General features: G+C 43.5%; 1 protein-coding gene, 1 long non-coding RNA gene and 6 other non-coding genes across 8 annotated transcripts; 7 read left to right on the top strand and 1 right to left on the bottom strand.

Annotated features, from left to right (window-relative positions):
* Window positions 1–1,996: 1,996 nt before the first annotated feature.
* On the bottom strand, window positions 1,997–16,063 carry LOC140411595 (uncharacterized). Its single transcript, XR_011940887.1, has 3 exons — window positions 15,979–16,063; window positions 14,324–14,425; window positions 1,997–2,398 (listed from the first exon to the last, which is right to left on the bottom strand). It is a non-coding gene; the product is annotated as an uncharacterized lncRNA (long non-coding RNA).
* LOC140410980 (probable G-protein coupled receptor 139) lies at window positions 2,433–3,810 on the top strand (the record flags this gene model as incomplete). The annotated part of the gene is made up of 1 exon (XM_072499854.1): window positions 2,433–3,810. A coding segment is annotated over one exon (1,014 nt), but the record flags the coding sequence as incomplete, so codon positions are not given.
* trnak-uuu (transfer RNA lysine (anticodon UUU)) lies at window positions 12,069–12,141 on the top strand. Its single transcript has one exon. It is a non-coding gene; the product is annotated as a tRNA-Lys (tRNA).
* trnat-cgu (transfer RNA threonine (anticodon CGU)) lies at window positions 15,811–15,884 on the top strand. The gene has a single exon. It is a non-coding gene; the product is annotated as a tRNA-Thr (tRNA).
* A 2,526-nt stretch (window positions 16,064–18,589) lies between the features above and the next one.
* trnak-uuu (transfer RNA lysine (anticodon UUU)) lies at window positions 18,590–18,662 on the top strand. Its single transcript has one exon. It is a non-coding gene; the product is annotated as a tRNA-Lys (tRNA).
* A 434-nt stretch (window positions 18,663–19,096) lies between these two features.
* Window positions 19,097–19,170, top strand: trnat-ugu (transfer RNA threonine (anticodon UGU)). Its single transcript has one exon. It is a non-coding gene; the product is annotated as a tRNA-Thr (tRNA).
* Window positions 19,171–20,760: 1,590 nt separating this feature from the next.
* Window positions 20,761–20,834, top strand: trnat-ugu (transfer RNA threonine (anticodon UGU)). Its single transcript has one exon. It is a non-coding gene; the product is annotated as a tRNA-Thr (tRNA).
* A 1,371-nt stretch (window positions 20,835–22,205) lies between these two features.
* On the top strand, window positions 22,206–22,279 carry trnat-ugu (transfer RNA threonine (anticodon UGU)). Its single transcript has one exon. It is a non-coding gene; the product is annotated as a tRNA-Thr (tRNA).
* Window positions 22,280–22,549: the final 270 nt, after the last annotated feature.

Raw genomic sequence — 22,549 nt, forward strand, 5'->3', positions numbered from 1 at the left:
GACCATTGAGAAGGAGGCGTTGGGTTTGGCATTGGCTTTGCAACCTTTTGGCATTGATGTTGCTACAAATTCATCAGCGATAATTGTTTACACAAACTATAATCCATTGAAGTATTTGGTGAAGTTTAAAGATTGAAACAAAATACTTATTAGATGGAATTTATTGCTACAACAATTTAACTTGAAAGTTATACATGTGGCAGGAAGAGAGAATGTGAATGCCGATATTTTATCATCATTTGAGATGAAAGAAGAATGGAACGTCAAAATTGGGAAAGACAGACTTAAATGTACTATACTGCTGTTTAAATGTTCATGCATAAATATGAGGGGATATGTATCATATAGAGCAATGTGAGTGTATAGTAATGAGTAGTGTTTAAAGTTGAAAATGTTATGCAAAATGAAGCCATATTTTCATATTGCTAGTTCATTCTGTTAAGGGGTTAAGTGTGAGGAATGTACAGAATTGGTATATTTCCATTGCATTTCATATCTGTTGCAGGAATGCTCTTCAAAGTCTGGTTAAGGTAATATCTGTTGCAGTCATATTATTAAAGAACCTTGATTATGATATCCAGACTGTGTTTCTGTTAAAACTTATTTTAAGATGAGTAAAACATTAGGTAACCATTGTTTCTATCTATTTATGTCTTTTCATACAGAAAGTTAATGAAACATTGTTATTGTTTCTGGAAATCCCCTGGGTAATAGATCATTTATGAGAGATTGTATTTTGTGCTAGCTGATTAAGTGGCGGGATATTATAGTGGGATACAATGATGAAATTAATGGGACGAGCCTTGTATTGCTGTAGTTTTGCAGTGTGTAATCAGCTTTTATGTTGAACAGCAGTTATGCAAATTCTGCCAGAGCCTATTAAGACGCAGTGTATTGGATCTGCTGTTAAAAGAGTCTCTCTTTCTCCAAAAGGTCTACGCCGAGATAAGCAAGTAACCTATTTTGTCAACTTTACGTAGAAATGATATTTGAACTGTATTGGGTTGTTTAATTGGAATGAGTGAGTGAGGTGCAGACAGTAAGTACACGTTTTAAAATTTTATTTAAGACCTGTTAACAAAGTTATTTATTTGATGCTAATCTTGTTAATTCTGTGTTTAAATTAACATGTGTTTTGACATAGACTATACTTATTGGTCAGAGTTATCATTCCTGGGGTGAAGTACCCTTCCTTACAGTTTTACAAATAGAAAAAGAGCTCTGGGTTCCCGTCTGGTATTCAAAGAAAATTTGGGGCCTGTCCGTCTCCCCAATAGTATTAGTTTTAAACAACATTTTGTAAGAGCTGACTGAAAGTTCAGAAATCTGCTGATAAAAGGTGTTTTTTTGGACAAACGCAGCATTTGCGTGAAATTGTTGGGAAGCGGCATATTCATTCGCATAGAGTCCTGTTGATCAGTTGAATGCAATGATTTCAACATAGGCTAGGATGATTTTTTACACTGGCAGTTGCAAGTTTGGCTTTAAAAAATAAACAATCTCTTCATATTGCTAGTTAGGGGGAAGGTCTAATGTATGTAGAAATTGTTATATATTACATATAATAATTATATTTGAGGCAGTAATGTTTTAATAGCCTGGATGAGGTATATATTTGATGCAGTAATATTATTACAGAATCTATGTTGTGATATCCAGACTGTATGTCTGTTAAAGCTGTAATTAAGAGTGGCAAATGGTGGGGAAATGCTTGATTCCGACCATTCAGTACTTTTTACAGATAAATGGGCTATTAACTTGTGATCCGATTGCTGGAGATTCCCCGGAGTGTCGGTAATTTATGGGAGAGTGGTGCTAAATCCAAGCTAAGCAGGCCATGGAACTTAGTGGGATACAAGGATATAATGAATGCAGGCTAGGTATATCTGTAGTTTTGCTGTCTGCTAGAAATTCTAAGTTGAACAGCGCTTTTGCCAAATGTGGTCAGCTTGGGAGGAGAATTCTGACAAGACAGAAGAATTTTCAGTTTGTTCCTGAAAGGCAATCTCTCTCCAAAGGTCTGCACAAATAAGCAAGTAATCATGTTCTGCTAACTTTATTTATCAGTAGAATTTTAACTTTATTGTGTTGCTTTGTTGGAATAGAGAAATCGGGAAGGTGTGAGGCATGAGTTGAAGTTTTTCCTTGTGTTCAAACACTGTTTACCCGATAATTGCTGTTATTTTCCTTGATGTTAATGCGGTCACTTCTTTGTTTAAATTTGCCATTCTCATCCCGTACCAATGCAATTTTGTGTTCTGGACCAGGATCTTGACATCTGGAAGAAAGGAGACGGATCAACTGGGCGCTTGAAGAAATCAGCTCTTTGCATTTCAGAGCGTGCCCACAGCGGCACATATTTAGAAGCTGAGTGTCTGAAGATTATTCTCATGTCCGCCTGAAAAACAGTGCAAGAGTCATGGTTGGATTTATTGAGCTATGACCCAATTGTAAGCCACACATATTATCTGGCTAATGCTTCCTGCCTGGTCTCAGGAATAGGCAATATTTTCTGTAATTCCACTCTCTTTTCCTTTTTATGTGTCACAGTGAATTTGGTGTCAATTTTGATTCTTTCCCGTGGAAAGTGCAGCCTCTCCACCTGCACCACACGCTACTTGGTGGCTATGGCAACAGCGGATCTTCTGGTCATTATCACTGAGGTCATACTAAACCGAATCGATGATTATTATTTCCCATTGAATTTCCTAAGTATCACCCCTGTGTGTAGTGTTCGCTACGTCCTGCTCCGTATAGCCATAGACTGTTCTGTCTGGTTCACTGTCGCTTTCACTTTTGATCGATTTGTCGCCATTTGTTGTCAGAAGCTGAAATCTAAATATTGCACCAAGAGAACTGCAGCTGTGGTCCTAGCAATTATCGGCATTCTGTTCACTGTGAAAAGCATCCCCATCTACTTTCGATTTAAACCGAGATGGATTATCGACAATGTACCATGGATGTGTTCAAATAAGCGGAGCTATTTTGCTGACCCTGTTTGGATTGGATTTAGAATCTCTGAAAAGGTTCTAACGCCACTGATACCATTCGCTTTAATTTTGCTGCTGAACGTACTGACAGTCAGACACATTTTGGTGACCAGCCGGGTCCGTGAGCAACTGAGAGGTCAGAGCGCGGGGGATAATCACAGTGACCCGGAGATGGAGAGCAGAAGGAAGTCGATGATTTTACTCTTCACCATATCCGGCAGCTTCATCCTCCTGTGGTTTGTTTATGTTTTGTATTTCTTTGATGTGAATGACTTCTTAGATGATGATTCATTTTACATCTTTGAAAATGTTGCCTATATGCTGCGGAACTTAAGTTGCTGCACAAACACCCTGATTTACGTCCTGACTCAGTCTAACTTCAGAGAGCAATTGAAGAGCATGCTGAAATACCCAGTTATATCAATTATTAAATTAATTAATAAACAACACATCTGAGACCAATCAGATGGTGAGGCAGTGCTGAAATGCAAGAGGGTAAAGCAGGTAGCTCGGAAAGGAAAGGCCAGGAGGAGTGGGGGAAACAAAATAACTGTTAGGGATGGGCAAGGGTGAATATGAATGTTTCAGGAGAGGAGTCAGATGATTTCCTGGTGTGCTGGAAATAAATCAGCAAACACCATCGTTCCTTTACCTCCTCTGCTTGATTTCCCATTTCCTCGCATTTTCCCAAAAGTAAAACTTAGCGAGTTCACGGAAAAACAAAATTGTTCGCATATTAGAAATATTACTGTGACAATGCATTATTCTTATTTATTTATCAATATATTCATTGAGTCAATAAACGCTTTATTAAATCTGAGTCCCGAGCTTTCTTAACGCCTGGCTGGGTAATTGGGAAGGTGGGGAATGGGAAGATGGGGAATGTGGCATATGGGAGTTTGTGGAAGGTGGGTAATGGGGAAGAGCGGGTTTGGGAAAGGTGGTGTGTGGAGTGGGAAGGTTGACTAGGTGATGTGGAAGATGGGCTCAATGAACACGAGGGATGGAGCAGGCGGGACTGGAATTTGTGGGAAATGGGAAGGTGAGAGGGTGGAGAATGTGGAGGATGGGAAATGTAGCGGATGCGGATTGTGGAGGATTGAAAATGTGGGTTGGGGCAAGTTGAGGAATGGCTAAGTTGGGGGATGGGAAAATGGGCAATGGGAAAGTTGGGTGACGAGGAAGGGGGTGGGATTGGGAATGTTTTGTTGGGACAGGTGGGTGCAAAATTGGTGTCATGGGGGTGGAGTGGGGTATTGGCATGGTGAGGGTGAGAAAGTTAGGGGATCGGGTGGTTGGGATGGCAAAGGTGTCCTTTGTGGAACATTCATGATTGGGAAGGTGGCGACAGGAGAAGGTATGGAATGTGGAACATCAGATATGGGGAATGTTGGGAATGAGGAATGTGGAATACACAGAATGTGGGGGGTGGGGAAGATGGGGATGGTGAATTTGCTGGATGTGAAAGGTGGGGTGTGGTCAAGCCTAGACTCTGGCAGAGCGGTGTGGAGGTTGGTCGTCACCACCAGGACCCATTTTCCTTGTGGGGTGGCTGTGGGAGGACGGGGTGGGGAGGTCTTGGGGAGGGGGAGCAGAGATCCTTGGTCATGTCAGTCGGGATGGTCAGTGTCTGAAGCAGCAACTCCTGCAGGTAGATCATTCTAACTGACAGGACAATGGAACAATGATAGATGATGTTGTGATGCAACAAAGATCATTGATCAAAAAGTAGGAGGGACAGGATTCCTTTCTCAAATTGTAGCTTCATATTGCCCTGGGTTTCGTGTAGTTTTGCTTATTCAGGCTTCAGACCGAGACAGAGAGCAAGGACTTTATGTCCATTCTTTCTAAGCGAGTACCCCTCATAGCAACATCGCCTACGACACAAATTGCCACCCCTGTCCCCTGTAAAATGATGGAAAGAGCTTTCCCCTTCATTTTCAAATACTCAATTGCCTGGAGCCAACCTTTGGTCGCTGAACCATTTGGAGATGGAAAGCTTGCTCCCTCTTCCTCTTCCCCTATTCAACTGGCAACAGATGTTGAAGAAGGTGGCACCATGTAAGGGTGCAGTGTAAGCACAGGAGCAGGCAGCTCGATGCCACCAGGCATAGTGATAAACCGAATCTGCCTGCAGACTCCCGCAGGTGGAGCAAAGATGCTAAATTGAGATCTGAAAGACTGATCATCATAAATCTTGCCCTACCTGGGTGTATAATCCAGGTGGCATGGTGCCTGTGTCAGCAATTCAGCTCTCTCATATAAATTTAGTTTGGCATAATTTTGAAGTATATAAAAGCCTGAATGGTATCGACAAGGTCTGTGTGGAAAGATGTTTCCTCTTTTGAGCTGAGATCTAGGGGGCGCTGTTTTTAACATCCAGGCACCCTTATGGGATAGAGAAGATTGATTTTTCTCTGTCCATGGGTTGTCCAACTTTGAGGCTTTACCTCAGAAAGCAATGGAAGCGGGGTCACTGAATATTGTTAAATCAGAGATAAATTGCTCTTGTTGGGCAGCAAAAGTTTTTGAGAGTCGTTGGGAATTTAAAAATCGAAACACAATCAAAACATCCATAATCTTATTGAATGTTGGTGCTGTCTTGAGAGGCCCAGTCACCTTCTTCTGCTCCAGTTTTGTATGTTCAAATGGAACCAATTTGAAAGCAAACACATTCGCACAGCGAATTCCTCATTGCAACGCAAAGAAAATGGCCAAATATTTTTTCAGCGAAAGAATTTAAATGGGGAAACCTTGGCGTCCTTAAAACGGATCAGTTGAAAATGTTTGCTGGGGAAAGATGTCCGCCGACACCCTCACCCGTTTACCGCCTCTGGTTGGGGTCCCAGCTCCCAGCAGTGAACGATTTTCCAGTAAAATCAAACAAAATGGGCTGATCCAGTCGTCAGTGGAACATCTGGATCTCGCGTCTCCCGTTGAGCACTCGGATCAATAGCTCAATGGTGACTCCAAATCTATGGCCTCGTCAATTTAATTGCAGCTACAATTACGAGGAGGTGGAGAGAGAGGAAGAAGCTCATGAGAGGGAAAGAGAGCGTGGGGAATGTTAAAGAGAGGGAAAGTGAGAAAGAGAAGGAAGGGAGAGGGAGGGATCAAGAAAAGGAAAGAGAATTTGCTTTTTCCGAATATTGGAAATGGAGCTGGCAACTCAAAGGTAAGGAGAGTATAGACGGCGTTGCTGCAAGTTAATATCTCTCTCGATGAGGAAATACCCACCCCATCCCCCTCACCATCCCTCTCACGTGGGACTACTTTCTGAGACCATCAAGTTTGTGAGATTCCTTTCCAAATTTGAAGAGAATGATGTGAAGCCATTTTTGTTCTTTTAGAAAATAGGAGGGCAGCTAAAATGGCCCCCAGATATCTGGACATTTTTAGTTCATGGGGAGCTGTTTGAGAGCGTCCAAGCGGTCTACTTCATGCTGCATTGTGATGGGCACCAGGGCCATAGGTCCCCAAGGCACAGGGCACCGATGGAGCCAGGGTTGTGGAGGGCAGAGTGCTGGAGGAGTGGCCGGGGGGGAGGGAGCAGGACAAGTGGGGGCACGGTCTGCAGTACAGCCTGTTGGACCTGGCTGGGCATGCGAGTACGCACCATGCTAACATGTCTGACTTTTACCCCCTGCAGACAATGGCCTTCAGGCAGCACGTTAGCGCAGTGCTTAGCACAGTTACTTCACAGCTCCAGCGTTCCAGGTTCGATTTCTGGTTTGGGTCATTGTCTGTGCGGAGTCTGCACGTTCTCTGTGTGTGTGTGGGTTTCCTCGGGGTGCTCCGGCTTCCTCCCACAGTCCAAAGATGTGCAGGTTAGGTGGATTGGACACCCTAAATTGCCCTCAGTGTCCAAAACGTTTCGGTGGGGATACTGGGTTACGGGGATAAAGGGGATAGGGTGGAGGCGTGGGGCTTAAGTAGGGTGCTCTTTCCAAGGGCCGGTGCAGACTCACTGGTGGCCTTTTGTGGAACATAGGAGCAGGAGGAAGTCTTTCGGCCCTTCGAGCCTGCTCCGCCATTCATCACGATCATGGCTGATCATCCACCTCAAAAGCCTAATCCTGCTGTCTCCCCATAGCCTTTGATCCCATTCACCCCAAGTGCTATATCTAGCCGCCTCTTGAATATATTCAATGTTTTAGCATCAACTACTTCCTGTGGTAATGAATTCCACAGGCTCACCACTCTTTGGGTGAAAAAATATCTCCTCATCTCTGTCCAAAATGGTTTACCCTGAACCCTCAGACTGTGACCCCTGGCTCTGGACACACCCACATTGGTAACATCTTCCCCGCATCTACCCTGTCTAGTCCTGTCAGAATTTTATAAGTCTCTATGAGATCCCCCCTCATTCTTCTGAACTCCAGCGAGAATAATCCTAACCTAGTCAATCTCTCCTCATATGATAGTCCAGCCATCCCTGGAATCAGTGTGGTAAACCTTCGCTGCACTCCCTCGAGAGCAAGAACATCCTTCCACAGAGGAGGAGACCAAAACTGCACGCAATACTCCAGGTGTGGCCTCACCATGGCCCTGTATAATTGCAGCAACACATCCCTCCTTCTATACTCGAAACACCTCGCAATGAAGGCCAACATACCACTTTACCACCTGCTGCACCTGCATGCTTACCTTCAGCGACTGGTGCACAAGGACACCCAGGTCCCGCTGCACAGCGAAAACAGTGCGGGAGCAGAGAGAGCCGGGACAGCGAAAATAGCGCCGGAGGAGAGAGCCGGGAGATTTAAAAAGCGCGGGAGGAGAGAGCCGGGACAGCGAAAACAGCGCGGGAGCAGAGAGAGCCGGGACAGCGAAATCAGCGCCGGAGGAGAGAGCCGGGAGATTTAAAAAGGGCGGGAGGAGAGAGCCGGGAGATTTAAAAAGCACGGGAGGAGAGAGCCGGGAGATTTAAAAAGCGCTGGAGGAGAGAGCCGGGACAGTGCTGGGAGAGGTGAGTGCACAAAAGGTGTGGCAGGAGTCCCTTTAGTCACGGAGTGCTGATTGGAACAGAGTGCATCTGAGTTTAGGTGAGTGACTGAGTTCGGGTGAGTGGCCAGAGAGGGCTATGTTTTTGTTGGTGTTTGGGTTTATCCTTGAGGTTCGACAAAAAATGTTTTTTTTTTTTAAATATTTAAATTAATTAACTAGTTGAATATGGCTGGACAGGTGATGTGCTGTTGCTGTATGATGATGGAACTGGTGGATCCCATTGAGACCGTCAGTGACCACATCTGCAACAAGTGTTGGCTGCTCGAGGAATTTCGTCTCAGAATTGATGAGCTGGAGACCGAGCTGCACACACTGCGGCACATCAGGAAGGGGGAACATTACCTGGACGCTTTGTTTCAGGAGGCATTCACACCCGGTAGAATAAGTTCTGTTAATTTGGACAGTGGTCAGGGACAGAGTGGTGTGACTGCAAGGGAGGCAGGTAGGGGGATCCTGAGTTTAGGAGTTGAGGAGCCTCAGCCCTTGACCTTGTCCAACAGGTATGAGGTACTTGCTCCCTGTGTGGATGAGGAAGAGGGCTGTAGGGAGGATGCGTTGACTGACCACTGCACCGTGGTACAGGAAGCTATTCAAGAGGGGGGAGCAAAAAGACAAGTGGTAGTTGTAGGGGATTCTATAATTAGGGAGATTGATGGCATCCTTTGTAAGCCAGATCGAGAGTCCCGCATGGTATGTTGCCTGCCCGGTGCCAGGGTGAGGGACATCTCTGATTGGCTTGAAAGGATTTTGGAGAGGGAGGGGGAGGATCCAGTTGCTGTGGTCCACGTTGGGACTAACAACATAGGTAAGACTAGGAAAGAGGACCTGTTTGGGGATTATCAAACACTAGGGACTAAATTAAAGAGCAGGTCCTCCAGGGTTATAATCTCTGGATTACTACCCGAGCCACGTGCCAATTGGCAGAGGGTTGAGAAAATTAGAGATGTTAACACGTGGCTAAAGGAGTGGTGCGGGAAAGAGGGATTCCATTTCATGGGGCATTGGAATCAGTACTGGGGCAGGAGGGACCTGTACCGTTGGGACGGTCTTCACCTGAACCATTCTGGGACCAGTGTTCCAGCGAATAGGATAAATAGGTTGGTCACAAGGACTTTAAACTAGCAAGTTGGGGGGAAGGGAAGTGTAAAGCTATGGACAGTATAATGGTTAATGGAGATCAAGGCAGCAGGTTACGTGACAGGTTATTTTGTAGAGATATGGGTTCAAAGACAAGGAAAATTAGGAGAAAGGGTAAGAGGAAAAATAAATTGCGAAAAGTTGCTGATCAAGGTGTTAGGATTCATAACAAAAACATAAAAAACAGCATAAGTGTACTTTATCTGAATGCTCGTAGTATACAAAATAAGGTAAATGAGTTGATGACACAAATCATCGTGAATGACTATGATTTAGTGGCCATTACTGAAACATGGTTAAAAGATGGTCACGACTGGGAGTTAAATATCCAAGGGTATCAGACTATACGAAAGGATAGAATGGACGGTAAGGGCGGTGGTGTAGCTTTGTTGCTTAAGGATGGCATCCGGGCAATAGTAAGGGATGATATTGGTGCTATGGAGGACAAGGTTGAATCAATTTGGGTGGAAATCAGGAATAGTAAGGCGAAAAGGTCACTGATAGGAGTAGTCTATAGGCCACCAAATAGTAACAGAATGGTAGGGCAGGCAATAAGCAAAGAAATAACGGATGCATGTAGAAATGGTACAGTGGTTATCATGGGAGATTTTAATCTGCATATCGATTGGTTTAACCAGGTTGGTAAAGGCAGCCTTGAGGAGGAGTTTATAGAATGTGCCCGGGATAATTTCCTGGAACAGTATGTAATGGAACCTACAAGGGAACAAGCGGTCCTAGATCTGGTCCTGTGTAATGAGGCAGGATTGATTCATGATCTTATAGTTCGGGATCCTCTTGGAAGGAGCGACCACAATATGGTGGAATTTAAAATACAGTTGGAGGATGACAAGGTAAAATCAAACACTAGTGTTTTGTGCTTAAACAAAGGCGATTACAATGGGATGAGAGAAGAACTAGCTAAGGTAGACTGGGAGCAAAGACTTCATGGTGAAGCAGTTGAGGAACAGTGGAGAACCTTCCGTGCAATCTTTCACAGTGTTCAGAAAAGGTTCATACCAACAAGAAAGAAAGACGGTAGAAAGGGGAAGAATCGACCGTGGATATCTAAGGAGGTGAGGGAGAGTATCAAATTGAAGGAAAAAACATACAAAGTGGCAAAATTTAGTGGGAGACTAGAGGACTGGGTAGTCTTTAGGGGACAACAGAAAGCTATAAAAAAGCCATAAAGAAGAGTAAGGTAGACTGTGAAAGTAAACTGGCTCAGAACATAAAAGCAGATAGTAAAAGCTTCTACAAATATCTAAAACAAAAAAGAGTCGCTAAGGTAAATATTGGTCCTTTGGAAGATGAGAAGGGAGATTTAATAATAGGAGACGGGGAAATGGCTGAGGAGCTGAACAGGTTTTTTGGGTCAGTCTTCACAGTGGAGGACACAAATAACATGCCAGTGACTGATGGAAATAAGGATATGATAGGTGAGGACCTTGAGAGGATTGTAATCACTAAGGAGGCAGTATTGGGCAAGCTAATGGGGCTAAAGGTAGACAAGTCTCCTGGCCCTGATGGGATGCATCCCAGAGTGTTAAAAGAGATGGCTAGGGAAATCGTAAACGCACTAGTGATAATTTATCAAAATTCACTAGACTCTGGGGTGGTCCCAGAGGATAGGAAAGTAGCAAACGTGACACCACTGTTTAAAAAAGGAGGTCGGCAGAAAGTGGGTAATTATAGGCCGGTAAGCTAAACTTCGGTTGCAGGGAAAATGCTGGAATCTATCATTAAGGAGGAAATAACGGGGCACCTGGAGGGAAATTGTCCCATTGGGCAGACGCAGCATGGGTTCACAAAGGGTAGGCCATGTCTGACTAATTTGGTAGAAATTTTTGAGGACGTTACCAGTGCAGTAGATAACGGGGAGCCAATGGATGTGGTATATCTGGATTTCCAGAAAGATTTTGACAAGGTGCCACACAAAAGGTTGCTGCATAAACTAAAGATGCATGGCATTGAGGGTAAAGTGGTAGCATGGGTAGAGGATTGGTTAACTAACAGAAAGCAGAGAGTGGGGATAAATTGGTGTTTCTCTGGTTGGCAACCTGTAACTAGTGGGTTCCCTCAAGGATCAGTGTTGGGCCCGCAGTTGTTCACAATTTACATAGACAATTTAGAGTTGGGGACCAAGTGCAATGTGTCAAAGTTTGCAAACACTAAGATGAGTGGTAAAGCAAAAAGGGCAGAGGATACCGGAAGTCTGCAGAAGGATTTGGATAGGTTAGGTGAATGGGCTAGGTCTGGCAGATGGAATTCAATGTTGCCAAGTGTGAGGCAATCCATTTTGGGAGGAATAACAGCAGAATGGATTATTATTTAAACGGTAAGATGTTAAAACATGCTGCTGTGCAGAGGGACCTGGGTGTGCTGGTGCACGAGTCGCAAAAAGTTGGTGTGCAGGTGCAACAGGTGATTAAGAAGGCTAATCGAGTTTTGTCTTTCATTGCTAGAGGGATGGAGTTCAAGACTAGTGAGGTTATGCTGCAATTGTATAGGGTGCTGGTGAGGCCGCATCTGGAGTATTGTGTTCAGTTTTGTGTTCCTTACCTGAGAAAGGACATATTGGCACTGGAGGGAGTGCAGAGGAGATTCACTAGGTTGATCCCAGAGTTGAGGGGATTGGATTATGATGAGAGGTTGAGTAGACTGGGACTGTACTCATTGGAGTTTAGAAGGATGCGGGGGGGATCTTATTGAGACATATAAAATTATGAAGGGAATAGAAAGGATAGATGCGGGCAGGATGTTTCCACTGGTCGGGTAAAATGCGAGTCCAAGTTGAAGAATTTGAGAAAGGAAACTAAAGGGAGGCTGCCGGTCTGCTTGCGAGGGAAATGAGCTGGAGAGGCTGAATTACCAGTGAAGGAAATTCAAAAGATACAATATGAGACTTTGAAGTGAGCTATGAGAGCATTTTTATAATGGGCCCTGATAGCTCAGTCGGTAGAGCATCAGACTTTTAATTTGAGGGTCCAGGGTTCAAGTCCCTGTCAGGGTTTTTATTTTGGCTCAAGGCGTTTGCTTTCCAATGAACGGTCGGAAATAAAAATAAAGAATGCAGGATGCTTTATGGAAAGTGGAAGAACCGTGACAACGTCGTGTTTGCCAAATTGCAACAGCCGTCCAGAATTTTAAAGAATTTTTGCTAGATTTTCAGTGAATGTATAAACTCTCTCCTGGTCTTGTCCTGCATTATACCACTGTAGTAATCCAGCAATGTTTAATCACTTCCCAATTTGCAAAATATTTCCTGTTTGTATACTTCTTTCCTGCAGAACTGCTTTTAAATTAATAACTTTCAGAAATAACTGCAATTTTTACAGTTTCAAAAGGCCAGTGCTGATGAATATTTTAGTTTGCACTCTCAAAGTCAGCAGGAGAAATCAACAATACTGATGTTTAATCAAAAGAATTGAAATCTGTTCTACACTTGCAATGTTTCTTTGCAGATTGGTGCTGTGGCTTAGATGGTTAAAGCACCTGTCTTGTAACAGGAGATCCTGAGTTCAAATCTCAGCAGTACCTTTATACATTCAGGTCAAAGCATGTAGCCTGTGAAGAATGCTCTTCATTTAATGGTGAATACAGAAAATGTTGACATCAATTCTGTGGTATTGACCTTCAAAATTGTTTTCGCTTGTTTTATGTCTAACTTTGATTCAAACTTCCATATCTCCGATTTTTCACGCAACTTCCATTTTCCTCATCTACTCCATTGCATGTAACCTCGCTTCAGATCTGAATAAGGATCACACGGATTTGAAACATTAACTTTGTGTCTGGTTCCACAGACGTCCTCAAATTTGATGAGCTTTAATCCAATCATTTTTAGTTTCTCATGCAGATTCACAGATTTACTCTGATGAAGAGTGACCCAGCCTCGAAACGTTAGCTCGGTTCTCTCTTCACAGATGCTGCCAGACCCACTGAGATTTTCCATCATTTCCTGTTTTTTTTCAGATTTCATAACTGCAGTAATTTGCCTTTTTATTGGACGATATATGTTGCTGCATGTCAGCAAGAACGATTTGGGCGGTATAAAGGATTGGGCGTTTTCCATGAAGATGTGGCGTTGACAGATCTATTTACACCCTGAAACTTTGCGATTTGCATAATTTGTTACTTTACTAGATGAGCTTACTTGCGTTCACACTCTGCCACAACAGACAACAGATGACACGCTTTATTCCCTCTCTCAAAATACAATCTGTATCTCTTCAGCTTCCCACTGATATCTCAGCGAACTAGTGTAATCTTCAATGTCTTGAAGTCCTAGTGCATGTCCCTGGGTAACAACAGTTGTCACATCACAGGTCATTGGTAAAATGCGAGTCCACGTTGAAGAATTTGAGAAAGAAAGCCGAAGGGAGGCTGCCGGTCTGCTTGCGAGGGAAATGAGCTGGAGAGGCTGAATGACCAGTGAAGGAAATTCAAAAGATACAATATGAGACTTTGAACTGAACTATGAGAACAATTTTGTAATGTGCCCTGGTACCTCATTCGGTAGAGCATCAGACTTTTCATCTGAGGGTCCAGGGTTCAAGTCCCTGTTAGGGTTTTGATTTTGGCTCAAGGCGTTTGCTTCCCAATGAACGGTCGGAAATAAAAATAAAGAATGCAGGATGCTTCGAGGAAAGTGGAAGAACCGCGACAACGTCGTGTTTGCCAAATTGCAACAGCCGTCCCGAATTTTCAAGAATTTTTGCTAGATTTTCAGTGAATGTAAAAACTCTCTCCTGGTCTTATCCAGCATTTTACCACTGTAGTTTTCTGGCCATGTTTAATCACTTCCCAATTCGCAAAATATTTCCTGTTTGTATACTTCTTTCCTGCAGAACTGCTTTTAAATGAATAACTTTCAGAAATAACTGCAATTTTTACAGTTTCAAAAGGCCAGTGCTGATGAATATTTTAGTTTGCACTCTCAAAGTCAGCAGGAGAAATCAACAATACTGATGTTTAATCAAAAGAATTGAAATCTGTTCTACTCTTGCAAAGCTGTCTTGCAGATTGGTGCTGTGGCTTAGATGGTTAAAGCGCTTGTCTTGTAATCAAGAGATCCTGAGTTTAAATCTCAGTAATACCTTCATACATTCAGGTCAAAGCATGTATCTTGTGAAGAATGCTTCTCATTTAATGGTGAACACAGAAAATGTTGACAACATTTCTTTGGTACTGACCTTCAAGATTGCTTTCCCTTGATTCAAACTGCCATATCTTCCACTTTTCACGCAACTTCCATTTTCCTCATCTACTCCATTGCATGTAACCTCGCTTCAGCTCTGAATAAGGATCACACGGATTTGAAACATTAACTTTGTGTCTGGCTCCACAGACATCCTCAAATTTTATGAGCTTTAATCCAATCATTTTTAGTTTCTCATGCAGATTCACAGCATGTGCAGTATTTTCCTTTGAATGCACGACAGGATTGACCTCAGGAAATCCAGTAGGAACATTTTGAATGTCTGTCAGCGATGTCTGTGAGCAAAGATTGAATGATTAAATGATTTACTCTGATGAAGAGTGACCCAGCCTCGAAACGTTAGCTCGGTTCTCTCTTCACAGATGCTGCCAGACCCACTGAAATTTTCCATCATTTCCTGTTTTAATTCAGAATTCACATCTGCAGTAATTTGCCTTTTTATTGGACGATATATGTTGCTGCATGTTAGCAAGAACGATTTGGGCGGGATAAAGGATGGGGCGTTTTCCCTGAAGATGTGGCGTTGACAGATCTATTTACACCCTGAAATGTTGCGATTTGCATAATTTGCTACTTTATTGATGAGCTTACTTGCGTTCACACTCTGCCACAACAAACAACAGATGACACGCTTTATTCCCTCTCTCAAAATACAATCTGTATCTCTGCAGCTTCCCACTGATGTCTCAGCGAACTAACCGTAATCTTCAATGTCTTGAAGTCCCAGTGCATGTCCCTGGGTAACAACAGTTGTCACATCACAGGTCATTGGTAAAATGCGAGTCCAAGCTGAAGAATTTGAGAAAGAAAGCCGAAGGGAGGCTGCCGGTCTGCTTGCGAGGGAAATGAGCTGGAGAGGCTGAATTACCAGTGAAGGAAATTCAAAAGATACAATATGAGACTTTGAAGTGAACTATGAGAACATTTTTATAATGGGCCCTGGTAGCTCAGTCGGTAGAACATCACACTTTTAATCTGAGGGTCCAGGGTTTAAGTCCCTGTCAGGGTTTTGATTTTGGCTCAAGGCGTTTGCTTCCCAATGAATGGTAGGAAGTAAAAATAAAGAATGCAGGATGCTTTATGGAAAGTGGAAGAACCGTGACCACGTCGTGTTTGCCAAATTGCAACAGCCGTCCAGAATTTTCAAGAATTTTTGCAAGATTTTCAGTGAATGTATAAACTCTCTCCTGGTCTTGTCCTGCATTATACCACTGGAGTTTTCTGGCCATGTTTAATCACTTCCCAATTCGCAAAATATTTCCTGTTTGTATACTTCTTTCCTGCAGAACTTCTTTTAAATTAATAACTTTCAGAAATAACTGAAATTTTTCAGTTTCAAAAGCCCAGTGCCGATGAATATTTTAGTTTGCACTCTCAAAGTCAGCAGGAGAAATCAACAATACAAAATTTAATCAAAACAATTGAAATCTGTTCTACACTTGCAAAGCTGTCTTGCAGTTTGGTGCTGTGGCTTAGATGGTTAAAGCGACTGTCTCGTAAACAGGAGATCCTGAGTTCAAATCTCAGCAGTACCTTTATATGTTTGGATCAAAACATGTCGCCTGTGAAGAATGCTCATCATTTAATGGTGAACACAAAAAATGTTGACAGCAGTTCTGTGATACTGACCCTCAAGATTGCTTTCCCTTGATTTGTGTCAAACTTGGTTCAAACTTCCATTTTTCACGCAACTTCCATTTTCCTCATCTACTCCTTTGCATGTAACCTCGCTTCAGCTCTGAATAAGGATCACACGGATTTGAAACATTAACTCTGTGTCTGGCTCCACAGACATCCTCTAATTTTCTGAGCTTTAATCCAATCATATTTAGCTTCTCATGCAGAGTCACAACATGTGCAGTATTTTCCTTTGAATGCACGACAGGATTTGTCATGATATTCAAACACACACATCATGATGGACACACTAACAGGCAAATCAGAGTACACAACACCACAACCAATCACAGACAAGAACACCAACCACATAAAAAGCACGAGCACGACACCTGGTGGTCAGTGCTGGTGGTCAGTAGGTCTGGGGAGAAGGGAACAAGAAAGAGCTGTTGAAACACCACAAGCAGGGAGCCCCCCACGTGCAGAGTGCAAAGACCAAACTGTAAATAGTGAGTTTAAATAAAGAAGCGTTGTACCATATGCAACTGTGTTGGCTCATCTGTGTGTCAGAACACCCAACACCACAGGATTGACCTCAGGAAATCCAGTAGGAACATTTTTTTTTTTCATTTAAAAAAAATTCTCCTTTTTCACATTTTCTCCCACATTTACATCCATCAACAATAAACAATAATCAGCAAGGTATGTCAATCCCCATAATAACAACAACGATCCCATCTACCCACCAACCCCCAAACCTCAACCCGCATGTTTACATAAACAAATGACAAAAATAAATCTGGAATTACCCATAGTCACCCTTAATGTTACACAGCAGCCCCCCCCCCGCCCCCCCAGCACCCCCCCCCCACCACCCCCCGCGCTCCCCCTACCGCCGCCCCCGGTCTCCAGCTCCTCCCGTCCACTGCCTCTTGTAAAACTCCTCCCCCTACCCTCGGTTCCTTCCCCCCAACTTTCCACCCCGGCTAGACCACTCGGACCCTGTTCTGCCAGGCTCCGATGGCCGCAGCCCCTCCCCCCACCTCACTCCCGTTCACTGGCCGGCTTAAACCGGCCAGCGTGGAGGCCCCTGCCCGGGTCCCTTTCCCAATTGCCCGGCCCCAGGAAAGCCCGAAGATCCCCTTTTAGCACACAAACCCCGCATATCCACCTACACCCCAAAGAACTCTCATTTCGAGTGAAAGTCCCGTCCCTTCCCTCGTCCAAATATATACCACCTTGGCTCCTTTAATCTCTACACTCGCGCGCAGTGATACAAAAAAGAAGAAAATACAGTCATGAGGTTACATCGGCACATGGCCATTCCTCAGTTTGTCAGTTCTGCCACAGTCCTTCTGCTTTCGCAAACTCCTCCGCTGCTTCCGCCGTTCCAATATAAAAGTCCCTGAGCTTATAAGTCACCCTCAGTTTCGCTGGATATACAATGCCGCACCGCACCTTGCTAACGTACAGTGCCCTCTTCACCCGGTTGAAGGCAGCCCGCTTCCTTGCCAGCTCCACCGTAAAGTCCTGGTATACACGCATACCAGCTCCAGCCCACTGCACCACCCGCTTCTGCTTGGCCCAGCTCCGGACCTTCTCTTTCACACTGTACTTACGGAAGCACAGAGTCACTGCCCTTGGCGGCTCACTCGCCTTTGGTACAGGCCTCCACGACCAATGAGCCCGATCCAGTTCATATCGGGAGGGGTCCTCTCCCTCCCCCAGTAGTTTTGCCAGCATCGCGGCAAAATACTCAGTCGGCTTTGGTCCTTCAACTCCTTCGGGCAGCTCCAGAATCCTCAAGTTCTGTCACCTGGATCTATTTTCCAGGTCTTCCATTTTTCCTCGCAGATCCTTGTTAGTATCCGTCACCTTCCGCATCTCTTTCCCCATCGAGGCAAGTTGATCACCGTGCTGCAATAACGTCTCCTCCACTTCCTTCAGCGCCTCTCCTTGCTCTCGCACCTCCGCCACTGCGCTCGCCACCTCCGTCCTCACTGGGGAAACCGCCTCCTCCACCAGCACACTCAAAACCTCCCTCATCTCCTTCCTCACCATCTCCATGCATTTCGCAATCTGTGCCAACTGCTTTTCAAATTCCGCAGCCATCACCTTGGTTATTTCTTCAGCCGTAAGCAGTGCGGCCTTCCCTGGTGCTCCAGCCTCCATTTCTCCTGGTGACCCCGTGGTGACCTTTCCACTCCCCGACGGACCTCCAGCTGGTTTTTTTTCGGCCGTTTTTCTGCTCACCCTCGACATTTTTCTTTGTTCTTTTTTTCCTCCTGTGTCTTCTCAGTGCCTCCTCCGTGCCTTCTCCCTTCTTCTGCCGCCTCCGCGGACCCTGGGACTGGGCTTAAAGCCCTGAAATTGCCGTTCCCGAGCGGGGGCTCTCCATTGTGCGGCCGCCTCCCGCCCGCCATCACCTGAAGTCCCCAGTAGGAACATTTTGAATGTTTGTCAGCGATGTCTGTGAGCAAAGATTGAATGATTAAATGATTTTTGAAATTTGCGATTTGCATAATCTGTTAGTTTTCTCGATGAGCTTACTTGCGTTCACACTCTGCCACAACAAACAACAGATGACACGCTTTATTCAGCTATGAGAATATTTTAATAATGGGCTGTGGTAGCTCAGTAGGTAGAGCATCAGACTTTTAATCTGAGGGTCCAGGGTTCAAGTCCCTGTCAGGGCTATGATTTTGGCTCAAGGCGTTTGCTTCCCAATGAACGGTCGGAAATAAAAATAAAGAATGCAGGATGCTTTATGGAAAGTGGAAGAACCGTGACAACGTCGTGTTTGCCAAATTGCAACAGCCGTCCAGAATTTTCAAGAATTTTTGCTAGATTTTCAGTTAACGTAAAAACTCTCTCCTGTTCTTATCCAGCATTATACCACTATAGTTTTCTGGCCACGTTTAATGATTTCCCAATTCGCAAAATATTTCCTGTTTGTATACTTCTTTCCTGCAGAACTGCTTTTAAATTAACAACTTTCAGAAATGACTGCAATTTTTCAGTTTCAAAAGCCCAGTGACAATGAATATTTTAATTTGCACTCTCAAAGTGCAAAATGTTTAATCAAAACAATTGAAATCTGTTCCACACTTGCAAGCCTGTCTTGCAGATTGGTGCTGTGGCTTAGATGGTTAAAGTGCCTGTCTTGTAAACAGGAGGTCTTGAGTTCAAATCTGAGCAGTACCTTTATACATTCAGGTCAAAGCATGTAGCCTGTGAAGAATGCTTCTCATTTAATGGTGAACACAGACAATGTTGACATCATTTCTGTGGTACTGACCTTCAAGATTGATTTATGTCAAACTTGATTCAAACTTCCATATCTCCCATTTTTCACGCAACTTCCATTTTCCTCATCTACTCCATTGCATGTAACCTCGCTTCAGCTCTGAATAAGGATCACACAGGTTTGAAACATTAACTTTGTGTTTGGCTCCACAGAAATCCTCAAATTTCATGAGCTTTAATCCAATCATTTTTAGTTTCTCATGCACATTCACAACAGGTGCAGTATTTTCCTTTGAATGCACGACAGGATTGACCTCAGGAAATCCAGTAGGAACATTTTGAATGTTTGTCAGCTATGTCTGTGAGCAAAGATAGAACAATTAAATGATTTACTCTGATGAAGAATGACCCTGCCTCGAAACGTTAGCTCGGTTCTCTCTTCACAGATGCTGCCAGAACCACTGAGATTTTCCATCATTTCCTGTTTTTATTCAGATTTCACATCTGCAGTAATTTGCCTTTTTATTGGACGATATATGTTGCTGCATGTCAGCAAGAACTATTTGGGTAGGATAAAGGATGGGGCGTTTTCCATGAAGATGTGGCGTTGACAGATCTATTTACACCCTGAAACTTTGCGATTTGCATAATTTGCTACTTTACTAGATGAGCTTACTTGCGTTCACATTCTGCCACAACAAACAACAGATGACATGCTTTATTCCCTCTCTCAAAATCCAATCTGTATCTCTGCAGCTTCCCACTCATATCTCAGCGAACTAAACGTAATCTTCAATGACTTGAAGTCCCAGTGCATGTCCCTGGGTAACAACAGTTGTCACATCACAGGTCATTGGTAAAATGCGAGTCCAAGTTGAAGAATTTGAGAAAGGAATCCAAAGGGAGGCTGCCGGTCTGCTTGCGAGGGAAATGAGCTGGAGAGGCTGAATTACCAGTGAAGGAAATTCAAAAGATACAATATGAGACTTTGAAGTGAGCTATGAGAACATTTTTATAATGGGCCCTGGTAGCTCAGTCGGTAGAACATCAGACTTTTAATTTGAGGGTCCAGCGTTCAAGTCCCTGTCAGGGATTTGGTTTTGGCTCAAGGCGTTTGCTTCCCAATGAACGGTCGGAAATAAAAATGAAGAATGCAGGATGCTTTATGGAAAGTGGAAGAACCGTGACAACGTCGTGTTTGCCAAATTGCAACAGCCGTCCAGAATTTTCAAGAATTTTTGCTAGATTTTCAGTTGATGTTTAAACTTTCTCCTGCTCTTGTCCTGCATTATACCACTGTAGTTTTCTGGCCATGTTTAATCACTTACCAATTCGCAAAATATTTCCTGTTTGTATACTTCTTTCTTGCAGAACTGCTTTTAAATTATTAACTTTCAGAAATAACTGCAATTTTTACACTTTCAAAACCCCATTGCCGATGAATATTTTAATTTGCACTCTCAAAGTCAGCAGGAGAAATCAACAATACTGATGTTTAATCAAAACAATTGAAATCTGTTCTACACTTGCAAAGTTGTCTTGAAGATTGGTGCTGTGGCTTAGATGGTTAAAGCGCCTGTCTTGTAAACAGGAGATCCTGAGTTCAAATCTCAGCAGTACCTTCATACATTAAGGTGAAAGCATGTAGCCTATGAAGAATGCTCCTCATTTAATGGTGAACACAGAAAATGTTGACAACATTTCTGTGGTACTGACCTTCAAGATTGCTTTCCCTTGTTTTATGTCATACTTGATTCAAACTTCCATATCTCCCATTTTTCACGCAACTTCCATTTTCCTCATCTACTCCATTGCATGTAACCTCACTTCAGCTCTGAATAAGGATCACACGGATTTGAAACATTAACTCTGTGTCTGGCTCCACAGACATCCTCTAATTTACTCTGATGAAGAGTGACCCAGCCTCGAAACGTTAGCTCGGTTCTCTCTTCACAGATGCTGCCAGATCCACTGAGATTTTCCATAATTTCCTGTTTTTTTCCAGATTTCACATCCGCAGTAATTTGCCTTTTTATTGGACGATATATGTTGCTGCATGTCAGCAAGAACGATTTGGGCGGGATAAAGGATGGGGCGTTTTCTCTGAAGATATGGCGTTGACAGATCTATTTACACCCTGAAACTTTGCGATTTGCATAATTTGCGACTTTACTCGATGAGCTTACTTGCGTTCACACTCTGCCACATCAAACAACAGATGACATGCTTTATTACCTCTCTCAAAATATAATCTGTATCTCTGCAGCTTCCCACTGATATCTCAGCGAACTAAACGTAATCTTCAATGTCTTGAAGTCCCAGTGCATGTCCCTGGGTCACAACAGTTGTCACATCTCAGGTCATTGGTAAAATGCGAGTCCAAGTTGAAGAATTTGAGAAAGGAAGCCGAAGGGAGGCTGCCGGTCTGCTTGCGAGGGAAATGAGCTGGAGAGGCTGAATGACCAGTGAAGGAATTTCAAAAGATACAATATGAGACTTTGAAGTGAGCTGTGAGAACTTTTTGGAATGGGCCTTGATAGCTCAGTCGGTAGAGCATCAGACTTTTAATTTGAGGGTTCAAGTCCCCGTCAGTGTTTTGATTTTGGCTCAAGGCGTTTGCTTCCCAATGAACTGTAGGATAAAAAATAAAGACTGCAGGATGCTTTATGGAAAGTGGAAGAACCGTGACAATGTCGTGTTTGCCAAATTGCATCAGCTGTCTAGAGTTTTCAAGAATTTTTGCTAGATTTTCAGTTGATGTTTAAACTCTCTCCTGGACTTGTCCTGCATTATACCACTATAGTTTTCTGGCCATGTTTAATAATTTCACAATTCGCAAAATATTTCCTGTTTGTATACTTCTTTCCTGCAGAACTGCTTTTAAATTAATAACTTTCAGAAATAACTGCAATTTTTACACTTTCAAAACCCCATTGCCGATGAATATTTTAATTTGCACTCTGTTCCACACTTGCAAAGCTGTCATGCAGGTTGGTGCTGTGGCTTAGATGGTTAAAGCGCCTGTCTTGTAAACAGGGGCTCCTGAGTTCAAATCTCAGCAGTACCTTTATACATTCAGGTCAAAGCATGTAGCCTGTGAAGAATGCTCCTCATTTAATGGTGAAAACGTTGACAAAATTTCTGTGGTACTGACCTTCAAAATTGCTTTCCCTTGATTTATGTCAAACTTCTATATCTCCCACTTTTCATGCAACTTCCATTTTCCTCATCTACTCCATTGCATGTAACCTCGCTTCAGCTCGGAATAAGGATCACATGGATTTGAAACATTATCTTTGTGTCTGGCTCCGCAGACATCCTCAAATTTTATGAACAA

Source organism: Scyliorhinus torazame, chromosome 4 (assembly GCF_047496885.1).
Source record: "Scyliorhinus torazame isolate Kashiwa2021f chromosome 4, sScyTor2.1, whole genome shotgun sequence".
NCBI lineage: Eukaryota > Metazoa > Chordata > Chondrichthyes > Carcharhiniformes > Scyliorhinidae > Scyliorhinus > Scyliorhinus torazame.